Source organism: Falco biarmicus, chromosome Z (assembly GCF_023638135.1).
Source record: "Falco biarmicus isolate bFalBia1 chromosome Z, bFalBia1.pri, whole genome shotgun sequence".
NCBI lineage: Eukaryota > Metazoa > Chordata > Aves > Falconiformes > Falconidae > Falco > Falco biarmicus.
The window spans coordinates 50979457-51006923 of NC_079311.1; the positions used below are offsets into that span (position 1 = coordinate 50979457).

Here is a 27467-nt window from a genome sequence, read left to right on the forward strand (position 1 = left end):
GGACTGAGTTGTTGTGTTGTCCCATGTTACCAGGAGACAGCTGAAAGAGGAGGAGGTCAGGGAAAGATTAGCAACCTATGAGGCAAACACTGAAGTTGCAGCCAGAGTTGTATTGCAGGGTGTCACACTACGGGGTGTGTGTGTATGTATGGGTGTATGTGTTTCCCCCCCCAGTGCTTTAAGTTCAACGAGTCTGTCAACATCCCAGGAAAGATGAGACCCTTGCATCAACCAGCCTGTCAGAGCTCACCACAGGGACTTTCCTGGGCAGCACACTGCATCGGAGGGTGATTCACCCGCCCTGTGCAGGGACGTGCGCTGATGGATTCGCTAGTCAAATCAATTATTCAAGCTTCCAGAAACGTACACAGAAGGCATCTCAGTTGAGAATTTTTTATTATACAAAACCCATGACAGATTTAAGGTTCCAGATTGCCATTGATAGTACACTGACTGCAAGAACAAGTGTGAAGTAGTATACACACAAAATCTAATCACTAATAAAAGCCAGCTGGAGTTCATCATTAAATGTGCGGAGTACAGTTCTTACCCGACAGGTGTCCTTATGGGGAAGATGGGTTCAGCCCATCCACCAACACCAAGAGTTACAACGGAGTCTTCCCTAACTTCTCCCCTTCCTAACTTACTTTCATAGTACTTCTTGAATTCCAGGTGGAGCTTGAGTGACTCCAGTCATACAGACTTTGGTTACTGATGGGTGCAAACTTATCTTGCTTTACCTTTAAAGGCACAGCTGATTAAGGGGTGGTCGTACCTTGGAGGCAGGCGGCTTTGAGATGGAGGTGTGCTTTGGTATTACAATGAAATTATAACGAGCAAAGTTCATCCAAAGAAAGCAATTTCACCACAGTTGCTGGCTCACTGCAGCTGCTGGCTCAGCAGCCGGTACCTTCCCTTATCTTCCTTGTTAGACAGCTACTACGCATAAAGTTTATCAGTACATGGTACCACCAGGCTCCCCTTCCTGCAGGGAGCACAACAGGGTCTGGGCGCAGTGTCTCCACTCTGCTCCTCCCCCCCGCGGCCCTTCACCTTCTCTTGGCATGTCCTAAGGTTGCAAGTTGTGTTGCCTGGGGAACTACTGGCGAGTAGAGCCTGTGCATACCAACTATATTCCACCCTGGAAGTAGCAGCTGCAGTTTTACCCTAAAATTTCCTTAATATTATAATACAACTTCAGTAATTTTTCCACGTGGGGTATTTAACGCAGCTGCTACAGCACCACAAAGCAGTCCAGCCCTAGCAGTTTAACTGGCAACAGTTGCGGCAGGAAGGGCGCTCGCTCCCTCTTCCGCAGATTCCTGAAGGGTAAGAGAACTACCACCACCTGCTGCTACAAGTGCTTGGTTCACCACCCTGTTACCAAAGTACACTGGCCAACAGCTGGCTGAGCTAACACACCACTGGAAAGCAGTCAGATATGAGAGTGATGCATGAAGTCCTGCAAATGCTTAAGACACTTTTGTTTCAAGACATCTCAGATAATCAAGTGAGCGCTTACACAATCTGTGGCCACAGGACCTGAATACAATGTAATCTGTCAAGTACGTTTCTGTGCAGAGGTTATCAGAGCTGGTTGTCTCTTACACCAACCAGAACGAGACTTTTTTGGAGAACTAGCTGAAGCTTTCAAAAAGAAAGCAGTTAGTGCTAATAGCTTTACTTAACAGCAATTATGCCCACTAAAATCCTCTGAATTGCAGATTACTTTAAAAAGCAAGGCACTAGATAAGTATGTTCTGTCTTGGCAAGCAGAGTTTCAACTTAACATCAAGACTAGCAAGTACAAATCGGTCACATTTTAATAAAACCCAACAATATTTACAACAACAGAATGATACTAAAAAAAAGAAATGCACAATGAACTCTACTTTATGAACAGTTAAAACTGCACACACTGTGAACAGTTAACAGCTGTTTGAAAGGCAGGCTACAATTCCGTAATCAGCGAAATGTAGTTTATTCTTCACAGGATCAGTCTTCAGAACGCAAGGACAGCAGTGGCTTACAGATGCAAGCATGCCCTGTTTGCAGGAAAGACCTTAAAAGTTAACAAGGATTCTGAGCTTCTCTCAGAAAACGCTCTGCTCCCCACAAATGCAGTGCTATCCACCCTTGTTCAAAGATGACAACCTGCCAGAGTTTTCAAGGTAAGATGTCCAAACACTTTGTTTTCATCCTTCAAGGTTAACAGAGACTTAGATGCACACAAATTCTTAAGACCAGGGATGCTTTTGCAACATCCATATTTTTAGAGTCCATAGTCTCCGAACTACTGTATTTTTGTCAGTGCATTAGAAAAAAAGATGTAACTGATTAAAATCAAGTAGATGTCTGAGAGTATTTTTCCATGCTAACTTATCTCTTAAAACCATTCTTACTCAGAAAAGCACGCCAGCAAGACTTCAAGTGCAAAGAGCTCCTTTGACCTAAGGGGAGAGAATTAAAAGCCTAACACAAACCCCAGCAGTACGCTCAAAACTCAAGCTGTCTGGTGGTTTGAACAGCCAGAGTAACTGATTCACCAACGTAGCTCATTGAATTAATTCTGGCTGTACTGGGTCTGGCTGAGCCCCACGGCAGCCCTCACAGCACCGAGCTTGTATTGGTAGCTGGAAAGGTGGTGGTAACACCCAGTGCTTTGGCTAGTGCTGAGCAGCGCTCACACAGCACCAAGGCTGCCTCTCCAACCTTCCCCCAACACACACCAGTGGGCTGGGGGTGGGCAAGGTCTTGGGAGGGGACACAGGCAGGACAGCTGACCCGAATGGCCAGTGGGATATTCCATACCACATGCCGTCTGCTCAGATATGAAAGCTAAGGGAAAGGAGGAGGAAGGGGGACATTCGTTATTTATGACATTTGTCTTCCGGAGCAACTGCTACGCCCGCTGAAGCCCTGCTTCCTGGGAAGTGGCTGAACATCACCTGCTGATGGGAATTAGACAGTAACATCGTCTGTTTTCTTTTGCTTCCATGCATGCGACTTTTGCTGTTGCTTCATTAAACTGCCTTTATCTTGGCCCACGAGTTTATTTTTTTCCATCTTATTTTCTACCCTGTTGTTTTGCAGACAGGAGTGACAGAGCGGCTTGGTGGGCACCTGGCATCCAGCCCACCACACTAGCTCACGTCAGTTTCAGCTGAAAATTCCAGGATCGACATAAGGATATGCAAGAAACTCCCCCAGTTTATTGCCTTCCACATCATAATGGAGCATCCGAAAACAAACATCACAGAAGAAACAAGGATCCTCTGGTGCCAGACTGTCTTTGTTGGTTACCCACCTGCAGGTTACAAAATACAAGTATTTTCTGTGTGAGTCAAACACTTGCGAATCTCACTTGTGACAAACATCTCAACATTTTACCTGGAGTTGGGGATGGCAGCGACAAACATCAATAATTAATGTTATATTGACCAGGTACTGCCTATATTGTCTATTTCCCACCCCAGGCATACAGCTTTTTTTCCAAACTCACACCCACACAGTGCCAATCCCAGCTGCTACCTTACACTGCTACAGCAGCATTTCCTGAACTCCTCTAACCTGCAGTAGCTGGTACACTGCATAACCGAAAAAAAAAACCCCAACCCACCCCAAAATTAACAAGAATCTTCTGTCCACCCTATGACCATTTAAGTAATGAAAGAAAAAATCTGTTTTCCCTTAAGGCAAGAAACTGTGATACAGAGCAGACACATGACTTGACCCAAACTACTCTCGAGTAGTAACAAATCCATTTATGACTCCAAAAGAAGCACCTGGATGATGCAGACAAGACAAGGAGAAGATTGCTGCATACTCCAGCAAGCACTGGAGTTAACATGAACACAGGTGCCAGTACAAGGAGGGCCTGCCATGCCACGGAGCAATTAATTTATGGTAGCACTCAGCGGCCACGACAGCTCAAGGCCTCTAGTGATTAGATGCTATCTGCACAGATTAAAATACGCAGGACAGCCAGCCAAAGCAGCTCTGCCATCCATGGTTTAGCATCTCCCCACTTCAGCTTAGTGCTTTATCCTGGTTTTAATTTAATGCATTTACATCACCTCTGGTAATGCCCTCCCCATCCCATCTTTCCCCCATATTGACCCTTTGGCTCCACCTCCCCTTATGGCCAAATGCCTCACAGATTATAGCTGCTTGTGAAGGCATCCTAGGGGCTCTGCTAGGAACCCTAGGATGGGCTCCCATCACAAGCGGAATTGGCTCCTTGCCTGATTCCAGGGAAGTCTAAGGCCAAACAAGCAAGATAACAAGGACACAGCTGCTGTGTCAAACTGAGGCTGAGACTGTAAGCTGCTCTGGGGGGAAAAAAGGAGCAGTGGGTATTTTTGTAAATACATCATTCAGACCTATAAAATCAGAGAGCCTAGCCTAGTCTGTAGAAATCCTGTAGAGAAATTTCTACTGTGTCTATTGAAAAGCTTTATCATGTCTAAGTAAACAGCACTAAAGCAGATAAAGAGCACCAAGTTCACATTCTGCTCTCTTAACTGCAGAAAATCTGTGCATCACAAAAAAGTTCCTTCAAGTACAGCTGCACAGCAGGGTTTTCAGGTAGAGGGTTAGGGGTTTACCTGTGGGCAATGCTATACGCCGTTCTGAAAAAATACCTAGATTTTACCATACTCAAGTTGGACAGATCCATGCTTCCCTTTACTCAGATGCTAGATTTAATGAAAGCTCTGTGAGTCAAATAATTAGCCACTTCATCATTTCTTTTGATCGACCTGAATCATCATCTCCAAATGACTGCTACCTGCAGGAGGCCTTTTCCTGGGTAGAGAGTGGACAGCTGCTTGAGGAGTAAGATTTCAAAATACTTGCATGAAGATTATTCACACACCTTATCAAATATATACAGAGCTTTGATTTTTAATTATTTTTTTCAAGTTAGTAGCAGCACCTAGAAAGACTCATTTAAGAGGAATGAGAGCGTAGCTTACCTGGCTGTATACATTTTGCACACAAAGCATTTTCTGGTACATAACCAGTGTTTCTTCATCAGCAAGGGATAGAGGTTCCTGTCCAGGCAGTCATCATGATGAATGAGCCTTGAGGGAAATAAATAATGCATAAAATAAAGACTCAGCAGTGTCGGAATTTATCTGGATATAAGCATGGACATTGAAGATAAGGCATAATTTACATTCCTGTGTAAACTATGACTAGATTTCTGCTTAGCATTTCAACACAGATGAAGACCTCGGGATAGACTGCTAGCTGCACCATCTCTGGATTTTATGGTCAGCAGTAAATTCAGTTTGTGCAGTAACTCAGAAGTCTTCATCTATTTTAGATGGTATTTTCAAAGGTTTTATCTCTTATATAGACTAACCAACAGGCAAAATCGTCACCAGGTGAATGTTCAGAGGTTCGTAATCCCGAGATCATTTACTTGCAACATCTATGCCCTTCTTTGGGTTGTGTTCCTCTTGGGAGGTATCATTTATTGACAATGCTTAGATACATTAGGCTTCTGGAAACAAAAAATTATCTGTCACCCACTACAGACAATCAGAGGAGTGCTCTCTCTACCTGCTATGCACTGAGCAGAGGACACAGCAGTTCTGTTGATGGGGTTGCCACCTTTATCAGCTCCTCCTTCTCTCCCTTGCCTATCCACCTCAGCCCACTATTTCCACTTCTCTGTTCTCTTTTCAGTTCCTTCCCCTCGGCATCAAGTCTAAACTAACAAGTGCAGCTGACTCCAGCCAGAGCCGTTAACAGCATTCTGCTCCCTGGTGCTCCGGAACCAGCATGTTCATCTGCCACACACTGGCTCTGCACAGAAAGTGCTTTTCACTGTGGGTGCCATTCCTCCCATACCATAGTCACGCCATGCTAGTTAGAAAACAATCTTTTTATGCAGACAACTTATAAAAAAAAAAAAAAAGAAAAAAAGTACCGGAGATTACTTTCTTCCTTGCAGAAGTAGTCACATGTATGGACTGAAGTCTTAAATAAACCCTGCAGAAGGCTGCAGAATAATCTTAAAATTAGTCTAACAAATACTCAGCATTTAATGTCTGAAGTTTGTCCACAGAAAGCTTGCATTCAACTGCCTAAGGACTACCAAAGAGCAGTAACCTACCTTATATCTGTGACGATAATGATGTGCTCACAGTTCCCTTGATGGCAGAAAAGGTATGGAAAGCCAATTTTGAGGGACAAATCATTAAATGTGTAGTCCTCCATTTTAACAGACTGAAGACTTCCATAGCCTCTGTCATGAGATTCTGACCACTCAATAACTGTCCTAAAAACAGAAAGGTATTCAGCATAGCAATGCTATAAACTGTGAATGCAGTGAAAAGGAAGGCCTTGGGGAACATGCAAAACTCTTCACTGGGACACAGTTAAAAAGATGGAAATCAAAACACCTCGCAACATTTTGTAATAATTTAAGGTAATTTTACAGCAATACCACTGCCCCACAGAACTGTGCACTGTTCTTGTGGAACACCCATCTTTAAATCCCCACCAGGCACCTTCCTGAGAGTGTAAGCTCCTGATGACACCCATCCAGGTCTGGTTTGCAAGCGCAACAGTTCTCAAGCATTCCAATAATTCAAGTTACCAGCAGGTCATTTTTGCTCCCTTGGTCAATAACTCTATTATAAAGCTTTTTTTGGTTTTGCCAAGGAGAAACACAAAGCTGCCAACTGCACAGTTACATTTCCAAAATTTGGCACTCGAAGGGCACTGGCCACTGCTGCAATTTTTTCTTGGCTTTTCAGCATATTCCTACATACTTCACTTCTATAAACTATGTATGTTATCACAAACCCTTCCATGAAGGCCACTGCTGCTCACGGACAGAAAGAGAAGTGGCAAAATAATTTCTCTGAAGTCACACTTAAGTCTGGCATATCAAGAACAGATTCCAAACTCACAGCTCTTCCATCCATTTTAACATCTTGATCTCCTAAATCTCACTAGTGTGTCAGCAAGCCCATACTTCCGTAAAATAAACCACTACGTACAGTTTAAATGGACATGACCTGTGCTCAACCAGCGTGAGCTATAGATCCAAACAAGAGATCCCAGAGACTCTTGGCAATGTCATCTCAGATTTCTTCTCACAACAGTCACACAGTCCCCTTGTTGACTTTACCATGAAGGCATTTAGCTTGTTTTCAAGACTGAGCAGAAATCTTACTTCTACACAGCTGAGCTTGTCTTTCTGACCCATCTTCTACCTCACAGGCAAGTTTTCTGGTGGTCATCACAACTAGGGAGGGCACTTAATAAGCCAGTACAGACTGGCACCTTGCACTTTCCACAGCAATCCCATCCCAACAAGCAAAACAAAATTTGTGGGGAAAAAATGCGTTCATCCCCTTTTCAGAAAGGAAGTGAATGGAAGGAAAAAGCAAAGCAAGTAAAGTTAAACCTCTATGTAAGAATCAATTCCACATGAAAAGATCGTAAAAAAAGTCCATTCCAGCTTCATACACTAGACGTTCCAGTCTTCAAAACACCAGAAATCATAAACAAAATTAAATAAATCTCCTGTCCCTTAAGGTTTTCCTTAGTCAACGTCTACAAATATTATACCTGCTCAGATCTCTGCACTCTGGGTATCTTCTATCATTATAAAAGATGCCTTCAAAATAAAAGAAAGCAGATTTGTAGAGATCCTGAGAGAAAGAGATAAGTCTGCATTAGTGTTATGAGAGATTAAACAAAAGAACATGTCAAAATCCACAAAATCATAGTATCACTTAGGTTGGAAATGACCTTTAAGATTACCAAGTCCAGCCACTGACCCAGGACTGCTAAGTCCACCACTAAACCATGTTGCTATCTATGTGTTTTTTAAACACCTCCAGGGATGGTGATTCCACCACCTCCCTGTTCCAGTGCTTGACCACCTGTAGAGGAATTACAGAGGAATGAAGGCAGGTTAATTAACATTGATAATATACAGCTACGGGCTTGCTTCAGGGGTGGTGGGTTGGCTGAGGTGGATAACATGCAGCTGTGGCTGGTTCCTGTGAAGCAGTTAAACAGCTCTAAGGACTGTGTGAAGGGTGGCCAATGATGAGAGACCTGGGAGAAGCAGAGGGAGGAGAGAGTGTGCCCTGGATGGAGGAGAGAGAAGGATGCAGCAGAGGCAAGAAGCAGGGTGGACTGGCCTGAAGAGGATGAAGAAACAGCACAAACAGTAAATGAACTGTTGAAACCTTGTGGGGGATTGGTGGCTGTGCTGGGGCAACGTGTGGTAACTACCTACTGAGGTTAACCTGGTATGTGATGGTAAAAGCCTTGTTGCTTGTGCAGTAACAACCACTCTTTTAGTGAAGTAACTGTTCCGAAGATCCATCTAAACCTCCCCAGCCTGACTTGAGGCTTTTCCCTCTTGCCTTGCCATTGTTATGTTGGAAAACAGACCTGTCCCCACTTGCTTACAACCTCCTTTCAGGTGGCTGTAGAGAACAGTAAATTTCTCCCTGACTCTCCTCCACTCCTGACTAAACAACCCCAGCTCCCTCAGCTGCTCTTTGTAAGCCTTGTGCTCCAGACCCTTCCCCAGCTCCGTTGCCCTTCTCTGGCCACACTCCAGCACCTCCATGGCCCTCTTGCAGTGAGGGGCCCAAACCTGAACACAGCGTTCGAGGTGCGGCCTCACCAGTGCCCAGGACAGGGGGACCATCGCTGCCCTGGTCCTGCTGGCCACACTGTGTCTGGTACCAGCCAGGGTGCTGCTGGCCGCCTTGGCCACCTGGGCACACTGCTGGCTCACGCTCAGCCGGCTGTGGACCAGCACCCCCAGGCCCTTTCCCACCAGGCCCTTTCCAGCCGCTCTGCCCCAGCCTGTAGCGCCGTGTGGGGCTGCTGTGACCCAAGGGCAGGACCCGGCACTGAGCCCTGCTGAACCTCACAGGAATGGCCTCGGCCCATCGGTCCAGCCTGCCCAGATCCCTCTGCAGAGCCTGCCTGCCCTAAGGACAGCAACACTCCCCCCAGCCTGGTGTCACCTGCAAACTTACTGAGGGTGCACTCAGTCCCCCCATCCAGATCACTGACGAAGACATTAAACAGGACTGGCCCCAATACTGAGCCCTAGTGAACACCATCTGTGACCAGTTGCCAGCTGGACGTCACTGCATTCACCACCGTCTTTGGACTAGGCTGTCCAGCCAGCTTTCAACCCAGCATAGAGCACACCCATCCCAGCCATGAGCAGCCAGGAGAATGTCATGGGAGGCAGTGCCAAAGGCTTTACCAAGATCCAGGTAGGCAACACCCACAGCCTTTCCCTCATCCACTAGGCGGGTCATCTTGTTCTAGGAAGAGATCAAGTTTGTCAGGCAGGACCTGCCTTTCATAAACCCATGCTGGCTGGGCCTGATCCCCCTGTTGTCCCGCACATCTGTGTGACAGCGCTCAGGATGATGTGCTTCATAACCTTCTCCTGCACTGAGGTCACACTGACAGACCTGTAGTTCCCCAGATCCATCCTTCTTGTAGACGGGTGTCACACTGGCTGACCCCCAGTCTTCTGGGACCACCGTGGTTAGCCAGGACTGTTGATAACTGATGGAGGGTGTTCTGGTGAGCTCCTCCACCGGCTCCCTCAGTACCCTCAGGTGGACCCCATCTGGCACCATAGACTTGTGTGTGTCTAAGTGCAGCAGCAGGTCACTAACTGTTCTCTCCTGGACCATGGGGACTTCATTCTGCTCCTCATCTTCATCTTCCAGCTCAAGGGCTGAGTACTCAGAGGGTAACTGGTCTTACTATTAAAGACCGAGGCAAAGAAAGCATTAAGTACCTCAGCCTTTTCCTTGTCCTTCCTTGCAATGTTCCCCCTCAACATCTAATAAGGATGCAGATAGACCTCTGCTCTCCTTTTGTTTCCAATATATTTGCAGAAACATTTTTTTTATCTTTTACAGCTGTGGCCAGCCTGAGTTCTAGCTGGGCTTTCGGATCTCTAATCTTTGCCCTGTATAACCTCACAACATCCTTATAGTTCTCCAGAGTTGCCTGCCCCTTCTTCCAAAGGTGGTAAACTCTCCTTTCCCGCCCCATCCCCACCCCGAGTTCCAGCCAAAGCTCACTGTTCAGCCAGGCAGGTCTTCTTCCACACTGGCTCACCTTTTGGCACATGGGGACAGCCCACTCCTGGTGTCTTTAAGATTTCCTTCTTGAAGAATGTCCACGCTTCCTGGGCCTTCAGGACTGTATCTCAAGGGACCTTGTCAACCAGGCTCTTAAACAGGCTAAAGTTGGCTGTTTGGAAGTCCAAGACAGTGACTCTGCTGACCCCCCTCATCACTACTTTGAGAACTGAAAACTCTTATCTTGCAACTGCTATGCCCAAGATATCCTCCCACCCCTATGTCACCCACCAGTCCTTCCCTGTTCATAAACAGCAGGTCCAGCAAGGCATTTCCCCTGGCTGGCTCACTCACCAGCTGGGTCAGGATAATGTAATATACTGATTTTGTATTTTTTATATTTATATTTTTATATTATAATAATATAATACAATATAATTTAGAAATCTAAAGTGCTTAAGAGATGTCACTGTACAGATTTCTAAGAAAAGCTTTGTACTGGTTTTAGATCCTGATGTGACAACAAGGTTTATATGACTGCCAGCTAGGCAGCTGCTCTGCTGATACTGTGCTCAAGCCATTACAGCTTATTTTAGTGTTCTTATTTCTACATCCATTATAGCAGTTACAAATTTCTACAAAAACAGAGAACAAGAACACAGGCATCATTGCACAAATTAAGTAACTGCAGTCGCTTTCCATGATTAACATGGTGACCAGCTCACTCCAATTCTGTAACTTGCTCATTAAGTCACAGAATCCTGATGAACTTTTTACATGTCTGTTGCGAAGCAGCCTATGACCTGCAAGAGCTTACAGTGGAAAAGAACAAGTAGAAGGCAAGAAGTGAACAGGAATTACTTTACAGGCTGGCTGCAGAGGCATAAGCAGACTAAATAAGAATCATACAGCAAAACCATGGACAACTAGGCACTCTGGATCCCCAGACCAGTCTCACATGTCTTTATTAAGAAAGAATGAATGCTCATTTGTGGCCAGAGGTCTCTTTAAGCTATTAACTCCAACATGTCAAAAGATGGGAAACACAGACACTGGGGCCAGAGATGGGGTCCATGACTGCAGGTGACCTGCACAAAGGCACAGCAGTAGGAATGTGTTTTACATTCAGACAGTTTGTTTTGGCTCTGTTATTGCCACCATCCCTGGCTCTCCAACCACAAAATGTTAAGTACTGCCATGCTCTGACACCTCCCTAGGAATTTCTGTGGGTCACTGCAGTTCTGAGTTAGCTAGTCCTTTAAAGCTGCTCCAAACTTCAGAAAACAGCTGTTTGTCATAGTGAACAGAAGAGAGCCACTGTTAAAAACTTCTTGGGAGTTTGATTAGTGTTGGCCAGAGGTATGACTCAGACATTCCTTCCTCCCGGACTCTGCATTAGGCTTCACTTTGCAAGGAGGGATGCCCTATTACATTTTCCCAGGGAACCCTACCACTAGCAGTAACCACATGAAGTATCCAGGATCCTTGTTAAAAGTATCCATATATGAGGAAATACCTCAATATTGCCCAGTTCTCTCAAACATCCCCCTGATGCTGGTTTTACTAAGGGGTTTGTTAACAAACCAAACCAAACAAGGCACATAATAGAACAGAACAGAGTATTTCAGTTGGACGGGACCTATAACGATCACTTAGTCCAACTGCCTGACCAACTCAGGGCTGACCAAAAGTTGAAGCATGTTATTAAGGGCATTGTCCAAATGCCTCTTAAACACTGACAGCTGTGGGGCACTGACCACCACCCTAGGAAGCCTGTTTCATGATTTGACAACCCTCTCAGTAAAGGTATGTTTCATAATGTCCAGTCTAAACCTCCCCATCACGGCTTTGAACCATTCCTACACATCCTATCTCTGGATCCCAGGGAGAAGAGACCAGCACCTCCCTCTCCACTTTACCCTTTTAGGAAGCTGTAGAGAGCAATGAGGTTACCCCTCAGACTCCTTTCCTCTAAACCAGGAAATGACACAGTTCTCAGCCATTACTTATAGGACATGCCTTCTGGCCCTGTCACCAGCTTTGTTGCTCTCCTCTGGATGCATTCGGGTACCTTCACATCAGTCTCGAATTGCGGGGCCCAGAACTGCACACAGTACCCAAGGTCAGGCTGCACCAGCGCTGAATGCAGCGGGATAATCCCCCCTTCTGACCGGCTGGTTACGGCGTGTTTGGTGCCCCCCAGGACGCGGTTTGCCCTCCTGGCTGCCAGGGCACGCTGCTGACCCAAGTGAGCTTAATGCCCACCAGCACCGCCGGTCCCCTTTCTGCAGGGCTGCTCTCCAGCCACTCCTCTCCCAGCCTGTGCTTGTGCCTGGCATTACTCCACCCTAGATGCAGAGTCCAGCGTTTGGACTTGTTAAATTTCATCCCTTTAATCATTGCCCAACGAAGAAAAAGCAAAAAATAAAATCACAAAACTCAAAAGGAGCAGGAATGAAAGAGAAGTTAGGCCTATCTATGCCAATAAAATCCAGAAAGTCTCTCTAACTCTGTCCGTACCAGCTGACAAGCTGCACTTGTTTACTTAACCAATGAGAGCAGCAACTTGATCCTTGTGCTCAGCCTGTGTACTCAAGTGGTAATTCAAGAGAAGCAGAAGCTGACATCAACACCTAACTTACTTACACAGCCTCTTTCCTGCAGACTCTCAGAGCACCATTCTTATTTGTATCAGTCTCTTTAACATCCCTAAAGTAAACAGAAGTAATTTTCTCTATTTGGAAAAGGTAACATACTTTTGGCAGGTCATGGTGCCACTTCCTAGACTGAAAGGAAGAAAATTCTTCCCCACCAATGGCTCATTACCTGGTTTCTGAAGCAACTTGCAAATTTTATTGTGAAGACTTACCACATACTGAGCCTATACTTCAATGCAAACTGTAAATTAACAATCATGCTTGAGGAAAACAAGTAAATTGAATGAATGCACACCACTCATTAACAGCTCCTGCTGGGAGGCCAGGCATGGTGGCATGCACTTTACTTTGGGGAAATTACTGAGGTGAGGAAACCTAAATCCAACCCTGTTGAGGCCATGACAGCCTCACATGACTCCTCTGCATCCCCAGGAGGAGAGCCTCAGAACTGTCTGGTCTCAGAACTAACCAGCTAGTGCTTTACTAGGTAGTGGCAGAAAGACTCTTCCATTTACTTTACGTAAATGAAAAACTAGTATCTGGGATGTATTTCAGTCTCCTTAAACAAGAATGTATTACCTCTTCACTATTGTGTATACAAGTATGTGAAATCCTCTGGTTTCTCTCAGCTTGTATGTCGTATATTATTTGATGCCTATTATATTGATAATATATTATATTATTAATACATAAGGTTGGCGGAACAGCTGGGTCCTAAGGGTAATAATCAGTGGAACAAAGTCTAGTTGGAAGGCAGTAACTAGTGGAGTACTTGAGAGGTCAGCACCAGGTCCAGTTCTGTTTAACATCTTCATTAATGATCTGGATGATGGGGGCAGAGCATACCCTCAGAAAGTTTGCTGCTGACACAAAACTGGGAGGTGTGGTTGATATACCACGCTGCCACCCAGGGGGACCTCGACAGGCTGGAGAAATGGGCCAACTTCATGAATTTCAGCAAGAAGTGCAAGGTCCTGCACATGAGGAGGGGCAACCCATGCACCGTTTGGTACTGGGGGCCCCTAAGCTGGAAAGGAACTTGGCAGAAAAGGACCTGGGGGTCCTGATAGAAACCAAATTGACTGTGAGCCAGCAACGTGCCCTTGCAGCAAAGACAACAAACAGGATTCTGTGCTGCATTAGACAAAGTATTGTCAGCAGGTTGAGGGAGGTGATCCTTTCCTTCTACTCAGCTAGTGAGGCCGCACCTGGAGTCCTCTGTCCAGTCCTGAGGCTCTCAGTAAGAGACATGGACATACTGGAGAGAGTCCCATAACAGCCATGAAGATGAAGGGACTGGAGCATCTCTCCTATGAGGAGAGGCTGAGACAGCTGGGACTGTTCAGCTGGAGAAGAGGAAGGTTCAGGGGGGACCTTATTAACACATATAAATACCTCTATGCAAGATGCAAAAAGGACAACACCAGGTTCTTTTCCCTGGTGCCCAGTGACAGGACAAAAGGCATTAGGCACAAACTGAAACACAGGAGGTTCCCTCTGAGCATCAGGAAACACTTCGTTGTGAGGGTGACCAAGCACTGGTAGAGTTGCCCCAGACGACTGTGGAATCTCCATCCTTGGAGATATCCAAGAGCTGTCTGGACATGGTCCTGAACAACTGGCCGTAGGTGGCCTTGCTTGAGCTTGCACCAGATGACCTCCAGAGGTCCCTTCCAACCTGAACCATTATATGTGATATATTATTGAAAAGATGCATTTTTAGTATTTTCAATTAAAGTACTTTCTCTCTATTGACCCCTTTTGCATATCCCCAGAGCACACCTGGCAATTGGGCAAGAGGGGAATAACCTTCATTCCTACTTTTGATTAGCACCCAACTCCAAACACCAAAGCATCAAAGTTCAAAGGGGGATGATCTGCAGATTGTTTTCTACTGCCTCTGGTGTCTTAGACTATAGCTTAAAGTCAAGTTAGTCCACAGGGTACATCTATGCAAAAACTCACCACCAGTGTTACTACATCCCAGCGGTAGCATTAAAGGTGTTTTTCTTGACATGGAACAAAACAGATCAGCTTGGTAGTGCTACCAGGAAGTATTAACTTGCAGTGCCACCCACAGGCAGAACCAATTTACTGCTGAATTTACTGCTGAAAAACATCAGAGCAAAACTCTGCCTCCCTCTCTCCTGTATATTCTCAAAGCTCCTGCACATGTAGAGGTTTCCACATAGAACATTTTACCTTGCTGATGTGCTCTGGTGCTTGATCTGGCTGAGTGCTGAACTCACCACCCATCTGAAGGTCACTGACACAGGAAATTGAGTCTCTCAGCTCAGTGAGCTTCTGGCTGCCCAGTACAAGGACTGTCTGATAGGGTTTGTGGTGTTTATGCTACAAAGAAAAGGGCATATAAGCTTCAATTAAAAATCACTTGTTATCATCAGTACTGCTCTTCAGTTGATAGCTTGAGGTCAGTAATGGCAGCACACAGCACACCCCCTCTCTGTACAAGATTTTAAACGGCATCTTACCTCAGCCTCTCCTAAGGCTGTCATTTATTAGTTTCATTCATAAACTCAAAAATTACAATCCCCATTAGAAAGTGCCCAAAAGATATAAAGTCTAAGCACATTCATCCCAAATCCAGAAAGAATACTTTAGTTTTTATGTATTTAGTTTCAGATTTTGAGCTTTCTGTGAAATCAATTAACTGCTGAATAATTACTGTAAAAATTTCCTTCTGTAAACCACTAACAGAATGAAAGGCAGATTCTGAAAATCCTTTAAAAAGTTACCACAGTTGAAGGGTTTACCATGCTTCCTCAGTGGACTCACTGATTTTAACTGCTGGGAAAGCAACATACTACCTGAGTAGGGAAGAGACATCAGTATACAACCTAGAAGATTTAGTACCAGCCTTTTGAAATATGACAGGATAGAAGACATTCAGAGTTAAAAGTAGTTCTCCCTCCTCAACTAGATCTGTTGGATTGTCTGGCCTCTTTCCAATTGCATGTGATTCCTGGGAAGAAAAAAAAATATGTATTGGCAACCACTTATATATCATAGCCCCTGGACAAAAGTCTGAGAAATGCTGTTCTAACTGTAACTCACTTCTGACTGTGTAGCCTTCTGAACTGATAGCAGCCTACCTCGTCGAAGATGGAAGTATTAGAACCTGCTGTAATTACTGATTTCAAGCATTCTTCTTCATTCCTCATCTCTGGAGAAGCTGAGGTGCTTTCAGCAGTTACAAGATAACTGGCTACTCTGTGGCTACTGAGACACCCTGCATTAAGGAATTAAAGCTTGCCACTGCTCTGCCCTCATGGAACCTAACTGCTACCAACTTCCTTCACTTAATGCTTTGAAATGCTCTTTGAATGTGCTTTCACATGCGAAGGGAGATTGCAACCCTCAACCTGAGAAAGGGTGACCTAGATACTAGGCATAAGAGGAAGTATATGAAAATAAAAATTAGTGTGATGCTTCCTCTTATTAGGGAAGCTTGACATAGCTGGAGGTCTCCATTTCTCCAGAATCCAAACGCAAAATAGAGCACTGCCCTTGCCACACTACTATGTTTTAGGAAAGAAGTGAAAGCATTTCCCCATTTCCATCCTACTTTATGTTTAAGGCATAGCCCAGCTGTGAGAATGAAGGAGGGCACTTCTCTGTGGCAGTTGGTTTGCTCCCTTTTCAACAAATCAAGAGAGAACACTGACTGCAGAAACACTTTCAACCAGCCTGAAGCGTACTTCAGATTTAATAGCAAGAATGTGTACTACTGTGAGACTTCAGTCCAGGGATACTTGTCGTCTGTCCCTTGCATCTCTCTTCTTCATGCGACACGTTCCAAGCTGACATTTCTTATTGCTCTCATCCTGTTCTAGGACACTGTGTTCCCAACCAGCTCTGACACAGAAACCAATTACCACAGCTTGCTTAAAGGATGCGATAACTGACCATGTGCGTGCTCTTTCAGAAATAGAAATAAAACGCCACTCATCAAAACCCTTTATGAATATTTCTATTGCAAATATTTTCTCAGATACGCCCTAGGCTAAAAGCCCAACACAGCTGTTGCATCTCAGCTGATACATGATGTTTACACCATGCGCCTGGGCCTCTGGAGAGTTGAAACACAATCGCTCGTGACAGATCACGAAACCTCAAGGAGAAAAAGTGTCAATAGTCACAAGTGAGGCTCCTTCCCTACTACACCTTCAACCCTAACTTTTACAACAGTTCACGGCTTGCTTGTTCAAGTCATGGATTCCAGCAATGCAAAATTTAAGAACTTCAGTTTCCCTTTTTAAGGCTTTAATGGTTGTGAAGAAATCTTAAAGAAAAAAACCCAAAGAGCTACTAAGCATAGTTAAAGGAATTCCAAGATGGCATTTGAGGGGCTGATCACTACACTCCTGACAGCTCAGAATAGCTGAGGAACTTGGGTTACAAAGCTCAGAATTAGGAAGTTACTCCCACCATGCTCCTACTGTCTTCCTCCTTCAGCCCTACAAAAACTAGCTCACAATCATTTACACATTAAAGCTTAGATTCCAATACAGGACTCCACGAGCAAAAACATTTTATCTGGCTTTATGATAACTTCACATGATGCTCATTACACACACAACGCTTTAGTAGCGACCAAATAAAAACAGTCATACAGTGGTAATGGGCTGGTGTTCCTCCTTACTATATTCAGTACTAACAGACCGTAAGAAGAGTTCCTGTCCTATCTTTCTATAAAATGTTTTTAATCTTAATCATTACCTGCAAATCTGTACCTGCAAACACTTACAGTGTACAGAGGTTCACAGTGATGAAAAAAAGCAAAAGGAGAAGCTGGATTTTGGCTGTGCAGAACTGTCTTGAGATCTTATGAGATGACAGAGAACTTAAGACAAGGAACTTACCATCTCATAGGTAAGAGTTTCTTGTCTGCAAGCCCGATCCACAATAATTGTTTCTTCTCTCCTCTCTAATGCCTTCTTTCTAATTCTAAGGGGCAGGAACACAGGACAAAATTCATTCAACAACTTCCATGCAGAATCTCTAGGTATATTTTTAAACAACAGAAGCTACTACAGTGCAGCTTTCAAAGAGGAGGATTTCTGGCTGTCTTAGCATGTCTCTTACAATACTTATCTCCTGACTTCCGCAGAAGTGTGGTCTTTCTAGTAGTAGTAGCATACTACTTCCTAGTAGTACACAGGCTGGCTTGTGGATTTCAGTTAGTGTTTTTCTTTCCCCTTATGTGCAAATTACAGGTTAGTTTTACACTTAAGAAAAAAAAACCCAGCAAAATGTTGTCTGAAGAGGCTCCCCTAGAAAGTACATTTTCCTACCTTTAAGGAAGCTGTTTCAACTATCCCTCCTACTTCAGAGAAATCGAATTCATGTTCATGCAACCAGAAGAAAGAGCCCACAAATATTCTCAACCCCATGACAGATACTGTTCTAAAAACACTTCAGTATCATTTGTGGAAGAAAGTATCATACATAGAATATCTACTAAAATACATGTATTTAACTACTGCATGAACACCAAATCCTTTTAACCTTCAGGACAAGTCTATTTATCCTCTAGACCTTCCTGAAGGTTTTCAGTAACAATCAGACTTAACACTGATCACAGTCGTTAAAACATTCCTTTACATTAGTAAACTGAAACATATGTAAACTGAAATTCAAGTACAGCGAAGGCCTGAACTGGTCAAGTATGAGTTCAAAGTTCACTAACTTATAGAAACTTAATATACATCACTCAGTGTCTGAAATGCATCAGTAGTATCAACGAATTCCGTAAAGAGTGGGTTTAGATAAAGAGGTTATCTGGCTACAACTTCACTACTTACACTTTGGCTGTTACGATGTGACTGTGGGTTACTAGAGGCAAAGCTAAACAGATCTATTTCACAAGGCTCTGGGGAAACCTCCTGCAGGACTATGAGAAGTTCCTTGCATGCTCCAAATTCAAATTCAGGCACTAGTTCAAAAGTACCTAGGTCCAGAAATCCTAAGTTCTTCCAATAACAAAGATGGAATATTTTGTATATCATAATAAAAACATTCTAAGTAACATTCAAGCAGAAGGCTCATACCAATTATCCTATCAAGCTGGTGTTTCTGCCCTTAGAGTATTTCTGGACTCTGCTTCAGAAACCACACCATTGCCCTGAAAGGGAACAATCAGCCAGCCATGCTTTTGTGCTTGTTTTCCACCCCACCCCATATCAGGGTACTATGAAGTATATAACGAACATACCGAAGAGTTAGCAGACTGCTGTCTTCAGGAATAACATCTGGGTCCTTTTCTTTATCAGAAGACAGTAACATATCAAGGCTAGGACAATTAAAAGAAACAAAAAAACTATTACATATTTTTTCATACTTACTTTGTAACAAAAAAATCTATGAAGCTTAGAAGGAGCCAAGAGAAAAAAGCAAATAAACAAGACAGAGCCTGTATAGCCTAAATCAGGGTAAAAAGGCAGTACGGTTGACGAGATAAAGAACCAGAAGTCAAAGAGTTCTGGACTTTATATCTGGCTTTCAGAAAGACGGGGTAAATTTTATCTTTATTTTGCATTCTTCCTAATGAAGCATAGCTGCCTAGAGAGGTTTAATTATCCCCATTCAAAATGTGTCTCGATACTTTATATGAACTAAAAATGACTTTTTAAAATCTCATCCACCTATTCGGATTTTCTGATGATATATAGCAAAATAGATTCAACCAAAAGGAACCATCAACCTCAACCCGCATCGTAAAGCCAACACCCCTCCGCAGGTGTAAAGCCAACACCCCTCCGCAGGTGCAAATGTGGGCAAGCCACCACATTTACATGATCTGTCATTGGTGTATTAAGGCATGAATTTATGCCATGTCTTCCAGTGGGAGTAGGACATCACTTCTGCCAGAAGTGACACATCCACTCTTCCTTGTATCCTTCTTTCCATCCTCAGATCCTTTCACCCACACTCTTCTTTTGTTAGCACAGAACCCGAAGTATAGCTAACCACAGTTTTTTTGCTGTAGTACAAATCAGTGCAGGATCTGGAAAGGAAAAGTGGTACTGCTTTTGGCTGCAGCAATAATTTCAACTGATTATACAAATGTTAAGTTTTAATAACATAAATGAGGATGGAACTTCTCATAAACATGCCACAAAAAAATGAAACTTGTGGGATCCCATATCTGTTCCCCTGCCACAGTTTTATAACATAATGTTACCCTACACCATTCCACAAACAGACCAAATCATCCATCTGAAAGCTTCAGATTAGGCACTATAATAGTATCAATTACCTTTTCAGAAACACAGAACAACGCTGACTCAAACACAGTAATACTTCCGTATTAATCACAAAATAATTTTATACAACTTAAAAATAGTCTGGAAAGTATTATTTAAAACAGAGAAGTATCATAGACTTTGAATCAGACTTGATCTTTTTTGTCTCTATCATCTGCAGACTGTATAAAGGCACAGCTGATACCATTACCTAAATCCATGCGCAGTTGGAATCCCACCAAACTCTTGTGCAAACCCATCTCTTTATGGGACACCCAAAGCATTTGTGAGGTCCAGGGAAAATTTTTGGATTGTAAAATTTATTCTCAATACTCAATATAATTTATGATTTCATTATATTATTTTTCATTGTAATATTATAACGTTCCCCACAATCTTATAATGTCCCCCATGTTAACAACACTAAGCTAGGTAATACTAACACTGCAGTAATGAGTCTTCAGGGTGGACCTGCATAGGAATATATAGTCATTGAGAAACTGAAGCCTGGAATTAACTGGTATCAGCTGACAATACGCAAAAGTCAGAGACAAAATTTTGGTTGTGGGTAGATGGCCTAGTTATGATGACTCAATAAAGTAACCTTTCATTAAAGATAATTTGAATTTGCTGCTGTTTAGTTAGTTTCTTACCATCCAGCAGTACACAGAGTATTAACCTTTGTGTCCTACAGGTTTCATCTCAAACTGAAAATTGCTGGGTTTGAATTACTGAGAAAAGGGCATTCCTTCAGAAATACCATTTTAAAACAAACTATGCACCAACTAGTTATAACCTCTTGGAAAGAGAATCAACCTTATCCTTCAATCCCACTCAAGGAAGTGGAGACAGGGACAACTGAGCAAGTCCTGTAGGGACAACTGAGCAAGTCCTGTATCAAGTGCAGACTGAACTACTGCTGAGGAACAGTTATCCAACTAACATTAAAGGAGGAGAATAGCACTCTGGAGAACGCAGAGCAAGCACTAGCCTTTTAGATGGGGCTGTTCTCCATTCAGCATAGATTAGTGTTATGAACAGCCCACCTAGTGAAGTGACGTACAACCCCTGACAGGTAAAGCAAATCACAAATGACCCTTCTGTGGAATCAACTTCCCAACCAGCATGACCAGACTGTTTATCTAAGTCTTCCTGCACACGAATCAGTTATCCCATTCATTAAAAAGCCCCTAGTCACTTGATGACCTGCCATTTCGAAGAAGTGGCTGTGTATTTTGTTCTTTAAACACCACAGACATTATTTGCAGGATCTGAAAAAGCCTGTTGCCCAGGATTGTGAAGTTCCACCTGCATCAAATGTGAGTTTCCCATTTCCCTTCTGTGTATACAGACGATGTCAGAACTCACCAATAAGATTTGTGCTTTCCTTCCCTCCTGTACAGCTCTAGGCCTGGATCTCTGACTGTGGTATCTACACCATACCCACTAATCTCCTGCTGCAGGAAAAAATGTTCTCCAGAAAGCAGCTCCAAGCAGCCACCATGTGAAATAGCTGGCATGTAAACTGTGTCCTCTTTTTCCTTGTAAGGACAGAAAGGCAGCTACTACAAACTGCCACTGAATCCCTGACAGTTCTGTGGACCACTGTGAGCCCAGTTACTGCCATTTCTCACTCCTGGAAAGTAAGAAACCCTCAGTTTCTAAAGGAATGTTAACACACAGAGCACTTCTCCAGTATTTTGCATCAGTCTAACAATTCATGACATATGTCATTGTATCACATGCACTGAAGCCTTGAAAGGCTTTGCTGTATGCCCTTTGCACAAGCCATGCTGGAGCTCCTCCTGAGCAAATCCGCTGCAGCCATAAAAGCCCCATCACTAACATTTGGTCCTTGGTCCATGGTCCTGATGAAACCTGGCTTTACGATGGGAAGTATATGCTAAACCCTTCAGAAATTAAGGCTAAGTAGTCAGTGTCATACACCCAACAGATGAAAGTGCAGGCAATACACACTCCTGACAGCCACAAGCATAGCATTTCACCGTGGGCCCACACAGAATAGCCCCTGCACACAAGACAAATACACTCAAGTGCACTCAGTTATGGTAGAGGGGAAAACCCTGGCCATACGGTTTTAATGGACACTGAAGTGAACTGTAGCAGTGATGAGGAACAACAGCTGAAGGTCTCACTTGAGAAAAGCAGGCCAAGTGTTACATGAAATTCATGTCCCTAGAAAAATAAGATGGCTAGAAATAAAAAGGCCAAAGGCAAGACTGTGGAAATTTGGACATGGAAATAGACTATTAGTGAAGCCTTTAATCACATGGCTTTAATTTTCTCAGAATATTCTGGCAGCACAATGAGCTTTCTCAGTTTTAGAAATCAGAAGATGCTTTATTATTTTGCCTGGTATTTTCATAGTAAGCAGGTAGAGTGTTTATATTACTCTTTACATTGCATATACTTTAAAGGCAGTACTTTCATCACCTTTCAGACACTAATACTACGAGACACTAAATACTAATACATTAAGACGTTAATGCTAGCTTAATGCAGCTTTATAACACATCCCTAGAGATATTTACAACTACCCCTCCTAATAAAACAAGAAGGTGAATTAGGGCTGAAGTGGAATCGGGTACCTGTAGCCTCACCTCCACTGACCTACCTAAAATCCACACCAATCTGAGTCTTAGCCTGCCCTACACGCCACAATAAATCACTCAGAAGGCAAAACAGAGTAACATAACTTCGCATTTCCAATGTTCAAGCACTTCAATCACTCAAACACCAATAATGAATCCCAAGGTAAACCTCTTTGTTCACAGACTGTTAAGGAATTTGAACAAAAAATAAACTTTACTTTGCCAACCCCTTGGAAAACTACTGATGGAATCTCCCAACTAAGGACACCATCTTACACCTGTTTAAAGTCTGATGAAAACACAAGCAACCTCTGTAACGACAACTTGAGCAGTATGCAAAGCCTTCTTACTGAGTTAAACTCAAGTGAAGACCATACTTTTTTTCGTGTGTTAAGTTCACAGCAATGCATTACACGAAGAAAATAGAAGAAAAAAAATCAACCACAAGACACTGAGATGCAAAAAGAGTTAAACAGCATTTAAACATTACACCATTTCTCCTCACCAGAAGACTCTAAATCATCAAGAATACTTAAACATACATTATGTCACTATATTCTAAGAAAGATTTAACTATGGTTATTTTCACCCTGAGTCTATGAAAGATTCTCTTAACCCACCACTATTTTAAAAATAGATATAGCAGGAGTATCTACATCTTCCCATCTCTCTTCTACCCAAATAAAACATTCATTTGCTAGAAGTTCCCTTACAAGTAGTTTACAGTCAGAAAACATCTGTGTTTACATCCAGGATGTATCACTTCAGTGCCTAGAAAACTATATGCTAATAATAAACGTGACCCCAGCAAACCATAGAACAGATCTTGGTGTAGTCCAGTGTCTTCATCTCTTCTCACCGGAGGAATACAAACAGCTCAGAGCAAGACAGTGAAAGTGATCAGAGGTAGTGATTTGAGGTTGGCTAATGTTAAGGAGAGATTCCAGAAGCTAGGATTATTTAATGTATAAGCAAATGGAGATTATGGATTGGGATTTCCAACCCGCACAGGGGAAAGGTCACAGCAGAATGTGTAGGCTTACCTTCATTCTCCTGGAAAGCCGACAAGCAGCTCCCAGATCATGTGCCCTGTCCCCCCCGCACAGACTACCTGTCCTTTCTTTCCTTCCCTAACTTTTTCACTACACAGCACCACTTTACACAGTACACTCAGCAGCAAACAGACAGCATTGCTATGTAACACTGGCAAACACACACAGCAGACAAAATGTACCAGTCGTAGATTAAAGAAAGCAGAACAAAAGAAAAACCAGAATGAATGACGGGAAAATTCAACAAAGCATAGACAATCTGCTTGGAATTCAAGTGAAAATTGCAACACGCGCAAGCAACAGGGTCACTGCAGAGAACAAGCCACAGCACAGGAGCACTCGGAGACGACATATGCACTGGGAAAGCTCACAGGATAATTCTCACAGTTACTGCCACACCAGAATACATGAACTGGTTTTAATACTAATATCAGCCTCTGTTTTTACTAAGCCTAGTAATGATGAAAAATTATCCTCCTCACCAGAACTACGACAGCTGAAGTAAAGCATTCTTTTAGTTAAGCTAGCATTAGAAAAAGCGAGAATGCCTGACAAATTTCTTCTATGTTGGCAAGGCCAGATGCAATTCACTAAGTGTTGATGTCTTCCTGATTAAAAATGTCCCTAAATCTCTTGACTTCTGAATGGCTTACTAAGCTCTCACCATTACACACGACACTCACACAGGTATATTTTGGCTCCAACAGTGAACTCCACGTGCCTGTGCTGCTATTCCTATTCTCTGTTTGCTCCTTGCCTTTTACTAAAGTGACAAATTACCTTCCTCTTACTCCTACCTCTGAGGTACCATAATAATTTAAACAAACAATAATTATCAAATGAACTTTGTCCAGTTAACAACTTTATCTCAAATAATGTTGCTAATGTCGGTTTTGCTGTCATGTTATCCCCATAATTTGAGGTATAACTCTAAAAACATTAGAAGGACATGTTCACAACATACTCATCTCCACGCTCATGACCTGCATTTTTCATATGCATCTTGCATGCAGGGCACTACAGGAAAAGCCATCAAGAAGAGCTTAATCTGTAGTGCAATTCTAGCTACATTATCAAATCACACCATCTACAACTCTTCTGAGACTACATTCATTCTGTACAGTACATGGAAGTGAACAATCTCCATCTGGCCTTTGAAATGGCTGGTAAATACTTCTGCGCCTTTGAGGAAATAGTGACTGGAGGACAGAACTTGCACAAAGCTATACAGGTAGTAACAGAACTCTTGTTCTAAGGCACGTCTTCCTTACTGATGAGCTACAGACAAATCTTCCGCTCTGACGCCTCCTGTAGGAATTACTGGCTGAAATGAGGCCTAGCAGAAGTCGGCAGAGGGTAAGGGCCTAGGCCAAGCTGAAGAGCTAGCATGTACTGCCAGCTACTAGGACTCGTCTGAATGGCGCTAAGGCAGATACCTGCCTCTTCCTCCTTGCTGAAACGCCTTTCATTCTGCAGCTGGGGCCCCCCAGAACCACATACACGTGCAAATACCTGACGTTTCACCTAACAAGCAGTATGTTGCTGAGTAGTTACTTAAGTAACTTGTTAAGCACTGAACGGTTTATTAACTCGAGGCCACAACATAAAAGTTTCCGCCAGCGGAGCATCACCGTGTAGGAGAACGATGCTCTACGGACTCAGGGCATATTAAGCCGGGAGATAAAACCCCGCAGGGCACAGAGGCGGGGCAGTCCCGCTCCGCGCGGTTTTGCTGCAGCGCCTCCCCCCGCCCCGCAGGGTGCCCATGCGGCGCCCCGGCGGCAGCGCGCACTGCCCCGGCCCCGGGCGGCCTCCCCCGCGCCGGCACCCAGCGGGGCCGCAGTCTCCTGCTGGGGCCGGGCCGCCAGCCCCGCCCGCAGCGCCGGCGGTGTCGGCCCGCCCGCGGGCCCCGCCGTGCCGGACGGCGCCCCCCGCACACGGCCGCGCAGCCTCGTCGGGAGGCCCCGCCGCCCCCCCCCGCCCGCGCCGGCTCCGCGGCCACCTGCACACCGCCCGCAGCTCGGCCGCCGTCTCCGCCGCGCAGCCCAGCTCCGCCGCCACGGCCGTGTCCGACTCTGCCGCCGCCGCTAGCGAGAGATCCGGCGGCCCCAGCCGCTGCCTCCAGCAGCGGCCAAAGGCCCCCAGGCGGAAGGCACGGGTGTACAGCTCCGCCGCCTCGTAATCGGGCGCCGGCTCCTCCGCCGCCTCATAATCGGCCGCCGCAGCCGCCTCCGCCGCCGCCTCATGACGGGCCGCGGCCCCCACCAGCCCGGCCGCAGCCATGGCCGTCGGGCTCACGCGCGGCCCGCTGGGGCCTGTAGTCCACCGATAGCGTGTCACGGTCGCCTCAGCTCCGTGCCTCTGCGGGGAGCGGCGGGGCCCTCCCGCGGCGGGGCCCGCAGTGAGGCTGCCGAGGGCCTGGCCGGCCGGCCCGGCGCTCCGCGTGGCCGCAGGGGGCGGGGGCGGGCAGCCCGCCGCTCCGGGGTGCTGCGGGAGGGGCCCTGCCGGCGGTGGGCGGGGGGGGGCTCCTTCTGGGGGCGGGGGAGGGCCTGCTAGCGTCCCTTAAAAAAAAATAATAATTAAAAAAAAAAAAATATATCTCCAGTCGTTACAAACGCACGGTGCCTGTGGCACTACAGCAGTACAGTCTTTCATCGTGCTTCACTGGAAAAATGCACTTTCTCCTGCCAAAGTGAAAGCCTCACGCTTGCCAAGACTTTCTTTTGCAGCATGGGGGTGTTCAGTAGCGCAACAAACCAGGTTCCCCAGGTGGGTGACTATTCACTAGCATTGGTCATGACATTGCTTTAAAAAATGTAACCGTTCGTCCCAAACTTTCTTCCTAGCCGTTTGGGATTAATGATGTACTCCTGTTGCTCCAGGAGTGATTTTTTTATTATCATTAATTTTTTTTATGGTATATACAAAGAACACCACAGCAGACAGCTGCAAAATATTCTTGTGCTAGAGCACCTGGGAATACCCCACTGGAGCAGCGTGACAAAGCTGCCGTGAGCACAACCTCCTGTTAAGAAAGAGGCAGAAGCAATTCTGGATTGAGCTAACCTGACATACCTGTTGCACATACCAGTTGAACCACAGCCTTCTCACTTGCTTCAAGCCAAAATATCCTATCGCTTCTTTAAATAAGAAAACAGTACTCAAAAAGAAGGTGTGCTGTGTGGTTTCTTGGAGCAGAGGGTGAAGCTAAGGCCAGAAAAAGTTCATGACAGGAGACTGATTCCTTGCAAGCTGTGTGGAAGGGGTAGGAAGCTGAGAGTGGAAGAAGGTCACAACATTTGCCTGCTGCTTTCACAATGGAAAGTAGTTAAGGGGGCGTAAGAATGTAATAGCACAGCCCAATGATATAAGAGCATATTTTGCTTCATTTAGCAATAACAGCATGACCTAAAGCCCTTACACCTCCCTCAGTTAGATTTAGACTTGCACTGCATTTCAATGCTGAATTCTTTTATTAGCTCTCACTCACCTCTGCCTCTTAATTGCAGTTATTATTCCTCATTATGGAAGTCTTGCTAAGCTTTTTTTTACAGCCCATTTTGCCCGTAGTTATGGACAGTCTCTGTTACCTTCTCAAGCTACACCCTCTGCTTTCTTCATCTACCACCTCTGTGCATCATGACACTCCCCAGCTCTGGAAGAAGCTCGTGATTAAGGGCTGTTGCACTCACTTCCTGATGTATCCTCCCTGAAACCTACTTCCAAGAGTGATTCTCATTCCAATTTGCAAAACAATGCCTGCCTTTTAATGTGTTTGTTG

The 27467-nt window shown here is 44.6% G+C and overlaps 1 protein-coding gene across 1 annotated transcript; it reads right to left on the reverse strand.

The window, feature by feature from the left end:
- Positions 1 to 379: 379 nt before the first annotated feature.
- SNAPC3 (small nuclear RNA activating complex polypeptide 3) lies at positions 380 to 26172 on the reverse strand. The gene is made up of 9 exons (XM_056324765.1): positions 25689 to 26172; positions 18993 to 19070; positions 17641 to 17725; positions 15636 to 15740; positions 14960 to 15109; positions 7591 to 7673; positions 6125 to 6289; positions 4977 to 5084; positions 380 to 3307 (listed from the first exon to the last, which is right to left on the reverse strand). The coding sequence occupies exons 1-9, from the start codon at positions 25967 to 25969 to the stop codon at positions 3160 to 3162; spliced, it is 1203 nt and encodes a 400-aa protein (XP_056180740.1). The 5' UTR covers positions 25970 to 26172; the 3' UTR covers positions 380 to 3159.
- Positions 26173 to 27467: the final 1295 nt, after the last annotated feature.